Raw genomic sequence first — 10,394 nt, 5'->3', positions numbered from 1 at the left:
GATGTGTTCACAATCCCGCATTATTTATTAGTTTGAGGTAGTGCTGAACACAGATTACTACGTGAGAATCTAAGGAAGGGGTGAGGGTAAAATCATGTTTTGAGTTCTGGTGCCTGAATATTCAAGCAGGATGAGTGACTTGGTAAAGATGAAAACAGTAAACAGGCACACGCACCTGTGTACAGGCATAAAGTTTCAAAGACCACACAGTTTTAAAGAAAAATCCATAGCCAACTTCCAGTTCAAAAATTATATTAAATATAAAATAACCAATTAATGCATTTACAGAAAAATTAAACCAATATGAAAGTAACCACTTTCATATTGTTTGCAAAATGAAGGATTAAGTTAAGGCACAGTGAGTAATACAGTATTTTATACAAAGAAGGCAGTGAGAGCATTTGTTATGCAACGAATAGTAGGGAAAGGAGGTAAAAAAAACCAACTGACATTTATTGGAAGAAAAGCAAAGTATCCTTCAGCTGTTAAGGTAATTACTCAAGCTGAGGTTTTCTTTCTTTGAAGCTATAAGAGCTCCTAACAAGCTGGTTTTCTGTGTATTCCCCAGGTGTTGAATCAAGCTCTCCCTTGCAGATGTTCAGGGCTAAGGAGTGACTTTACACTGTGGTCAGCACCCTCTGTCTCACAATTCAGAAAGGGCAAAGAATGGAATATCAAAACAGATGGACGAGAGCTGATGATTGACCGCTCCTTCTTAGATTTTCTGTAGTGCTGGAGAGCTACAGGCTGAGAGGAAGAGTTTGTGCTGTACAGGACATTAGTTCAGGAGAGGGTCATCTAAAGCATGTAATTAATTCCAGAAACGAAGAGCCAAGTTACCTGACCTGTGCTGTTGTATCAGGCTCCTTAGCTGGCAGTGGGAGCAAGGCCAGGGACACGTCATGATACCTAACAACCCAATTTCCTTGAGGACTATTTTTAACTTTTTTTAAAGAAATCTCAAGGACAGAGCTAATGTTCTACATGGTAACTAGTGCAGGTTCTCTGCTCCTTTACCTACAACAGTTATCCACAAGAGAGTGACTGGGGCAATGACATCTGATTGTTGCAAAGTAAACCATTCACCTTTTACAAGCTACAGGTACAACAGTTATTGCAGTAAAATAGCCTTAACTGGTATTAGATGTGGAGCTACCTGCACTTTATTTAGACAAAAAATAAAAATTTCTGTTGTTGCAAGTGCAGTATCATCACATATTCTATTTATTTAAGAGAAGGAAATAGTCATAAGTGTGGCTTGTTGTTTCTAGTTAGTTATGTATTCTCTGCTAACCGGATGAAAACCATCTGCAGTGGCACATCCCTTACTGGCAATTTAACATACAACACATAGTTTGTTTAGGTTACTCAAGTACATAGACTTGTGTAAGCGATGTCCTAAAAAGTTCATAGTTCTAGACTGGTACTACATAGAGTGTCCAATGCACTTAATACATAAGACTTTAGTTTCTTTCCCAGGACCACTGAGAGCATGCATTCAAGCACATGGGTCTCTTAATTCTTGGACCTGGAGTGAGAACATCCTACACTGACTGATGTTAGTTCTGGATTTGCTATAGCACTGAGTGGAGCAGCTGAGCACTATTTTCCTCAAAGAGTGCTGATACTTGTTAGTAAGTTTTTAAGGGTGCTTACAGCCTCCTGGAAAGCTGGGGATTTTTTACTAAAAAAAAAAAAAAAAGTCAGTGGACCCTTTAATCTAAGTAACATTAAATCTAACATTTTTCTCTTGTGTTAACAACAGAAAAAAATACATGCATACAACAGTGACAATAAATAGGGGAAAGACGACTGTAGTATAATTACTTTTGAGTTACAGGATATTAATTCCTATTAATCTATTCATAGAGAGCCGAGTTGCAAACAATGTGCAAATCAGGTTTTTAGAAGTAGGAAACAGCACTGCCTGTGTAATCCACAGGTGTTAGAGACACAGCAGTTCAAAGAAAAGACATTTCTACTTGCTTGACACAAACATTAGCTCACACATTCAATTTTAGACCAAATGTTTGTAGTGCAATTTTCATTTTAACTGAAGTGCCAATTTGGCAGAATGCCTCAGTCTTTATTAGGCAGACAGACTGAACAGACGTCACCTAGCTCTCTCCTGATCAATAAGAATGGTAGCAGTTTTATTTCACTGAACAAGCATAATCCTATTTTTCCTGTTTACAGGCAGATTGTGACACCTGACAGTTCTTATTTCCTACATTATACAGCGCTTTACACTTAAGGAGGGACAGGAACTACATCTTGTTTATTTTCTGCAATGGGTGGGCAATCTCCCTCATTTTCGAAGTTTACATTCACAAATGAAGAGCATGCTGTTGCTCCAGGCTGGTCTGTCTGGACAGGAGCTTCAGCTTGTGGCTTGTTCTGCTGTTCCTGATGCTGTCTTTCTGCTTCTTCTGACATCTTGTTTTCCTGTTCCTCCTCTTCCTCCTGGAAAGCGATAACCAGGTTCATATGCTACTATTTACTATTTACCACTTACTTAGATTAACTTGAAATCTTTCCATAAGAGCATACCAGTTGCTATTACAAGCTAAGGACATTTGTTCCACTAGAAAACAGTCACTAGTTGATCATAAGATGAGGTACATTCCAGAAATCCCATTATGGGAAAAAAAAAAAACCACCAAAAGTGAAGGATTAAACTGCATTAAACAAACAGAAAAAAAGACACATATCTAGATAAGCAGTTTTAGTTAATAGCAATAGTGATAGGTCTACCTCCTCTAAAGCTTTTTCAGCTCTCAATTAAAAAAAAAAAAAGTAATAAAGCTTTAAATATGTCTTCCATTTCTTCTAAATGAAGATTATTAAGGGTTTGGTTGTTTCTGCCTAAAGCACTGGCTACCTATCAGTATTGTCCCGTCATGCTTTAGAACAAATGGTAACCTCATGTTCAATTTACCCTTGACACTGTGTTGAACAAGTTTTGAGAGCTGGAAAGTGTATAGCCAGCAGCCACCTCTTTACAGTGTTCAGCAACTGTGCATCCAACTTTCTCAGTGTTGACTTGAAAATGCATTGTACAAGAGAAACAGAGCAGAGGTCAGGACCCACCCGTTTCCAAAACTGATGAGCTGGAGAGAAAAGGCTGGTGGATAAAAAAGTGTTAGTCATGCATCAAGTAAAAACCAGAGGCAAGCTGAAATTGACGGCCTAAAGCTTCATTTTATTGCTAGAATACAAATTTTATTTTTTAGAATACCAGGGAAGACAAGTTGGGAGGAGTGCAAGAACCCTAGCTCACACACATACCTCTCTCTTCATTCTGTAATACTCATCAATGGCATATTGGTATTTTGGTGTGCTTATTCCCAGAACAGATGCAATCTTTTCCCCCAGGAAATCACACACTAAAAAATAGAGAGAGGTTTACGTAGGATTAGTATCTAGGAGAAGTTTCTTAAGTGCAGTTTTATTATAAAAATTATCACCATCTTCCTTAGAATGGTTTTCTGTAGTCCTACTTCACCCACAAAATAAAACAAAAATCTGTGAGGTTAATCTCCTTATAGGTAATTATTAGCTGAATATAATAATAATTGTTCTTTAGAAAAAAAAATGAACAAAAGGAGAAGAATATGAAATTCAATTAATATATATGGTGGTAGTGTTTGAATTCTGCTAGTTTCAGCTTTGGATCTACATTTGTTTTGCTAGAAGTCAGTTAAAGGGTAAGCCTTGAGCTGAACTTTAACTGAAAATTGAGTTTAGACAAAAGTACATGGGTACCAACTGTACTGGCAGTTCAATCTAGTGGTACTAACAAACTAGACAGTATTTATTGATGTAAGCACAATTCAAGTCAGGTTTAACAATGTCCTGTGCTGCATACTACTGGATTAATAAAATATGTTTCAGCTGTCTTAATTTTCAAGCTGTAGGCTACATTCAGTGCTACTTTGCTGAAACAGGTAGGGCACAGTCAAAAGTATGGAACAGGGGTAAGCTTGTGTCAGGCAGTTTCTTTACCATGGTGATGGCTACAGATAACACTGCTTGAGTAAAGGCAAGCAAGAAGTCAAATATTCTGCACTTCAAATTGTAAATCTGCCCCAAGGATGCAAATGAGTTTGTCATCTTCAGGGGAAAAAAAAAAAGTTAGAAGTCAGTCACTGACTGCTTCAATGAACATTCACAATAACTAATTTTATAGATATCCTGGCATCCTGAGTGCTGTGCAAAAGACCAGTTCAAATTACAGATGTAAGAGCCAAAATGGAAGTGCAAAGAAGAAAGGACTGATCTTCAAATTCATAAAGGACTTCTAAAAAAAGGAAAGCAATAACCAATATCTATCCTTGCATATGAAGAACAGATGCGTCAGGGAATATAATTACACTGTACATTAGAGAAAAAGTGTTTCTAAAAATAAGGATAGGTTAACTAATACAACAGACTGCCAAAAAATTTAAAAATATTCAAATTTATGTGTACAATGACAGAAACTCCATAATATTTGTGGAAAAAAAAAACAAGATACTTTACACCTTGGAAAGAACACAGACTATGACAAGCATTTTTAAAACTTGGCAAAATTTTAAGAGGTCGATGAGTCAAATAAATGTCTGTGCAGTGAGTTTAAGACCCTTGACAATAGTCCTGTTTATTTTGTAACCTCAGAAGTTCATTGTATGGCACACAACTAGACGTGTTATTGGGATATTTTCTAGTTGTCTTCAGAAAAACTGTCAGTTTGGCCACACCAGCCAGCATTCTTTCCAGGTAACATCACACAAAATGGTTCCATACAAAATCTAATAGAAAGCCAATATATTCCCTTGCCAACATCAATCTATCTCCATATGAAGAAAAAGGGGGAAAAGTGCTCATCAAAAGAGTATTTTCCATTCATTCTTCCATGCAAGAGTTGTTTATTGAAAATAATAATAAAAAAAATATTTAAAAGTGCCTAAAGCAGGAGAGTATGTCTCCACAGATTAAATACAGATCAATTCATACTTCTGAAAAAACAACAAGTAAACCCAAGGATGATTTACAGTCTGTCAGCATGACTTTGTGACTTTCAATATTCCCTTTGTGGTTTACCCAAGAATTAAATAAAGCAATACCTGATAAGGTTGATGTGGCAACTCGCAGCATGTGAAACCACAAGTACGGTCCCCATGTGAGTGTTGTCTGCAGGAACAAGAGCAGTATGAATATGTACAGCTGTATGGTCATGGCACAAAGTAACACATGAAAAACCTCAAAAGGCTTGAGAAGAAAAACCTGCAGCGTTTTCTGTTGTCCAGCTACTACAACGTTTTTGCTTTAAAATAAGTGTAGACCAAACAAGTGAAGCAAAGTATCACATAAGATATATACATAACCATGGTTTACCTCTGGGAAAATTTCTTTCACTCCTTTTTATTTCCTGCTTCCAGACTTGGGAAATGACAAGCAGCCGATTCAATCCCTGACTAGAAAAAGCTTTCCAGGACGTTCTGAATTCCATCAGGCAAAGAGGAGAAGTGAGGTAACAAAGTAGTCCCTCGTTACCATAACGAGTGAACTGCAAAAGGCTGTTTAAAATCAAACCAAACCTTCAAACCTCTGAGGAAGAGGCTGCTTTAAAACATTTACAAACAAACAGGAATTACCCCTTGAAATTACACCTGAAAAACAAAACCAGGAGCCCTGAGGATGAGGGAAAATTACCACAGCCCTGAGGGAGAGATGGAGATGCTGCCAAGGAAAGCGCCTGGGATGATGTGAACCACAAATAAAATGAATAAAACAGGGCTCAGCTGGGGTCACCTCAAGCATTTGCATGAGAGGAAGTTTCTCTGAAAAGTCTGCACACCAGGGCACACAACATGGGACATAAACATGAGGAACTGGACATCTGTGTACAGCTGCAGGGGTAGGATCTCATCAGGATCCCGGAGATGCGGTGAATGGACTGAGTGCTGCTGTGGAGAGATACAGACCCTTTAGGAAGGGCTGGCCAGGAAGACAAAGAAAAGGAATTGCTCTTTGCACGACTGGGGTGCATTCACAGCTACACCAAAAATACTGCAGGCTCCATACAAGCTGATATATAGATATACACACTGTAAATTATAGATTTAGAATTAAATTAATTATAAAATAATAGGCATGCACAGGCCATGCTTTTCGCCAAAGGAAGAGACTGTATCTGTTTAAAAAAAACAAGCAAAACCATGTAGAAAGAAGGAAATAGGAAAAGGAGATCCCAAGCTAATGGGGAAAAAAATTGTAGGCATTTTTTGAAAAGGCAAAATCAACTTTCATAGAGAACTAAAACATATTTATAGTTAACAGGCTGTTGTATTCAGGTGAGCTCTTTGATACATATTTCCCCCCAGAAAAGATCTCAGTAGAAGTACTTTTCTTCTGGAACGTTGCAATTAGAAGTGTCAGCCTTTATTAAGTCAAACACATTAGCTCTACTCAGCTACATAAGTATTTATTACTTTCTGCTAAGAACTGTTTGATAGTAACCTTTTCCTATGATCTTATTTAACAGATATCTTTACAGGAACAACCAGTATTATTGTAAACAATACAGCTACAGGAACTACCGGGTATAGCCTCAGTATGCACGTACTAGACGTTGGTGCTTTCCAAGCATAGTCTCTACAAACCTGTACAGCAAGAAATTGTCTGTCAAGCCAGAAACTCAGGTTGGGCAGGCTGACAAAAAGCCAGATGCTATATATTTTTGGCAGCGGACATGGAAAATGTCCTGCCAAGGTAAAAGTGTAAGCAAAACCAGCTGCTATCCTGCTCACACAAAAGCACCTCCAGCTCATTGATTATGTGCTCAGTTGGCAGACAGGCTAACGAGGCGTTCGTCCAGTTGAAGAAGTCAAAAAAAGTGCTGGAAAAGCTTGTTGCCACAGGTGCAAATAATGGCACTGACAGGGCTCTGTACGGTCCTTCATGATGAGGTGACAGGGTTAAAAGGCATTCATGCAGGGCACAGGACAAACAAGGGCCTGCTGTGTGCTGTAAGAAAGAAGCTGCAAGAGCCCCCATAATATTTCAGAGTGAAAAGACAAGCTGAACTTCAACGTGACAGAAGTAACTCAGACCCAGAACATTCTAACAAGTTTGTGGTAACACAAACGTGGGTAACAGCTGAGGCTCGGCAGACACTGAGGTTCTATTTCTACTCTTCTACCACCACAGCTAAAAATCGGTTTGGTGCGTTGGAACCACTTCTAAGTTCAGCTTCGTGGGAATCTCTGCTTTCTGACAAAGCCCAACCAGACATTTCCTCATGCCTGACAGGCAGGGCTTTGCCAGACTCTTCAATTTAAAAAGTAACTTTCTTTCCAGTGTCTCAAAGTGCAATATAAAACCATGAGGCTACTTCACAGGAGAAAAAAGATGGTTTGGAGAGTAAACCACCAGAAACAACAAGGGAACGCCTCCAAGGAAACACCTTCTTCTTCCACCCATTCCCCCTTTACCTCTTCAGGGTAAATTTGGGTGCCTTCCCAGAGCACCCTGGAGATGGAAGCAGACATGCCAGATATGAGGCAAGAACTGGTACTGGGGAAACTGGAACCGTCCAAGTGACGTGAACAGTGCTGTTAAGCAATGGCTCAGTACAAATTAATCAAATTAATCCTTGTCTGTGAAGTAGCTTTAATACACTGAGCTGGGAACTGGAAAAGCATACCCAAGTCAGGTCCTACAGAGCTGCAGAACCACATACCCAGACACTGTATGTCAGCTTCCTTTGGCCAGCCAGAGAAGCCTCAATCTTCAGTCTTTAATCAACTCAAGGATGCAGCAAAATTGTATTTCTTTACAGGTAACAAGGGACAGTATGAAACTCATACACTGTTTCTTGTATTTCTCCTGCAATCAGTTTCTTTAGTAGATGTTTCTACAATGTTTAATTATATTATTCAGCTATCTTGACTTTATTTTGTTGTTAAAATGGAAAACAGAATGGTTTTGACAACTGATTTTTAAATTACAAAAAACCTTAATGTATAATTTTAATTTAAATAGGAATTAACATAATGGATTCAATCATTGATAAAACCGAGGGGCCTCTGGTTCAATAGCAGAACATGACTTTGTTTCCTAGTATGAGGCTGCCAAAGGGAGCACACATGTTCCATTGAATTTCTGAGTGCACCATGCTCCTAAACAATCCACATATGTATTCAGTTTTGGCAGATTTCAGCCCTAATAACACTTAAACTTTCCAAGGTATATAGGGTTTCTTTTTGTCAGAGAAAATGGCCAAATAAGAAAAACAATCATTTCCTGATTTAGGAAAAACAAAATCCTGTATTTAATAATTAACATACATCACCAAATAGATACTTTTTCATTGTTTATTGTGCTAAGATAAATTTTAAATTAGCTAAATCAATGACTGTTCAATGCTGTAAGAGGTTCTTTTGTGTAAGACTACATAAAACTGTGGCATCTACAAGCCAGTGAAAACAAGATCAGGAACACACATACCATCCTCCATCGAGAGCTTCTATCATATTATGAGAAGTTATTACTTGGTCAGTGACTACTTTTCTCCTTCATTCTCAAATTCTTAAAAGAAAATCAGAGTCTGATGGTCCTCAAGAGAGGAATTTTTACTATTTGAAGTTAAGGCCCTTTTAACTACAAGATATCAAGATAACCTTCCTGCAAGGATGTGTTTCAATCTTTCTAAGCACTGAAAGTTAATAAAATTAAATCTCTCCTGGAGCTTTGTTGCAGATGTCTTCTTGGGATGGATTGTAAAGTTATCAACAGTCATGTTGCTCACACTTCCTCTGTGAAGACTTACACACCACCTTCTGCTAACTCATCTAATAGTGAAGGCAGCAAAGAGTTTATACCTTGTGTCTCTCCAAGGATAAACAGAAGGATTATCTTCTTAATTAATACAAAATAAAGTTTTGGTGGACAAAAATGAAAGAAAATAGACATATAGAGTGCAAACATCTATATTCTAGGACAAAAGAATCAATACATTTATGCTATTAAAGCATTTGAATTTCAGTGTGAGAACATTCAGATAATACTGAATTCTCTTATCTAAAAAAGAATATCCTGTGTTCTAGATTAAAAAATACAAAACACAATAGAATGGACACCCCAGTCCAACAATGTTAATGAACTGAGTGCTGACCTATAGAAGCACCGGAAGTTGTTTCAAAGAAAATTTAAAACCCAGTTCTTTTTGAGAATTTGTTTTGTTATGAGTAATAGGAATCCACCACACCAAGTGTCCTGGTTCAGGTATTACGAGGATATATACATACTACTTTGTTTAGTAAGAAACACATTGGCATTGCCTGCTTAGCTCTGAAACACAATTAAACCAAGGTACTTACTGAAGACACTTCTTTACAACAAAAATATTTGTTTTGCTTAAACTTATTCAAAAACTGCCAGAATGCTAATACCAGCAGAGCTTTGAAATTTCATGATGGAAAGTTTCTATTCAAAATATTAAATGTGCTTTTTCTAAAAATAAACTGGTCCAGAAACAGCTATTACTTGCAACATACTTTTTTGTATCCCAACTGAGATAACAAGTTTTAGACATGCTGGTCTCAGCAAACGGACTATTTAATTGCTTTTATAGAAATCCTACCAAAAAAACCCATTTTAAAAGCAGCTGTTGGCTAAAACATCAAAGCTCAGCTTGGACTAACATTTCTTCAATTGTCTGGCTCAGCTGGGATATACAAACCATGCAGGAGATAAAGTAAACCTCACTTAATGGCAACTCCTGCTCTAATCAAGTTCATTCTGTCCGAGGTAAAAAGCATAAGGCAAAATAAGGCATGCAATAAACTACTCCACAATAAACTACTCTGGTTTGGGGGGTCCTTTTATTAAAAAGTGTATCCAAAATTAAGAATTTAATAAACTATAAAAGGAGAATAACGCAATCTTAACTCCACCATACAATATACTTTTTGGTATTCAGAAAAGAAATCTGTATTGGGAAAGGAAGGGAACAATCATGCAGCATTCCTGGCTGTTGTGCACACTTGAGGGCTCTTCAGTTAAGTGTCCATTTGCACAGCAGCATGCATGTCTCTGCCCTCACAACACCTACACCAAGGCTTGTGAGCCTTCCATCACTGCATCACCATGGAACTCTTCTACTGTCAGGAAATGGCACAAGAAATTATACACATTTTGTTCCCTGATCATTATAATTGGGAACAAAAATCTCTCAGACATCCACGGATATCTGACATGACTGCCTAGTGGGGAACAGACCCCACTCTGAAGATACCTGAACATTACCATAACAGTCAGTAAGTTTCACAGTTCCTGTATTTATGTGAGAAGATCCTTAGGGAGGAAAAAAACACCCTAGTACCCAGCAGGGCAGCTTAACATCTTACTCA

The 10,394-nt window shown here is 37.9% G+C and overlaps 1 protein-coding gene across 2 annotated transcripts in view; it reads right to left on the bottom strand.

Moving 5' to 3' along the window:
• Positions 1-235: 235 nt before the first annotated feature.
• Positions 236-10,394, bottom strand: part of LOC136292553 (signal recognition particle subunit SRP54) — a 35,376-nt gene continuing 25,217 nt past the window's right edge. The window contains exons 3-5 of one of the 2 annotated variants that reach the window (XM_066188427.1): positions 5,106-5,172; positions 3,289-3,386; positions 236-2,463 (exon numbers count right to left, since the gene is read on the bottom strand). In XM_066188427.1, coding sequence (XP_066044524.1) covers positions 2,251-2,463; positions 3,289-3,386; positions 5,106-5,172 — 378 coding nt within the window. In that variant the 3' untranslated portion in view covers positions 236-2,250. The remainder of the gene's footprint in view (positions 2,464-3,288; positions 3,387-5,105; positions 5,173-10,394) is intronic. The other variant, XM_066188429.1, reaches the window with a different exon arrangement.

This window comes from Chamaea fasciata, unplaced genomic scaffold (genome assembly GCF_029207755.1).
Source record: "Chamaea fasciata isolate MVZ Bird 193981 ecotype frontalis unplaced genomic scaffold, bChaFas1.0.hap1 SCAF_7, whole genome shotgun sequence".
Classification (NCBI taxonomy): domain Eukaryota; kingdom Metazoa; phylum Chordata; class Aves; order Passeriformes; family Sylviidae; genus Chamaea; species Chamaea fasciata.
Note: the sequence above shows the minus strand (reverse complement) of the source record. Positions and strands in the feature narration are given on the sequence as shown.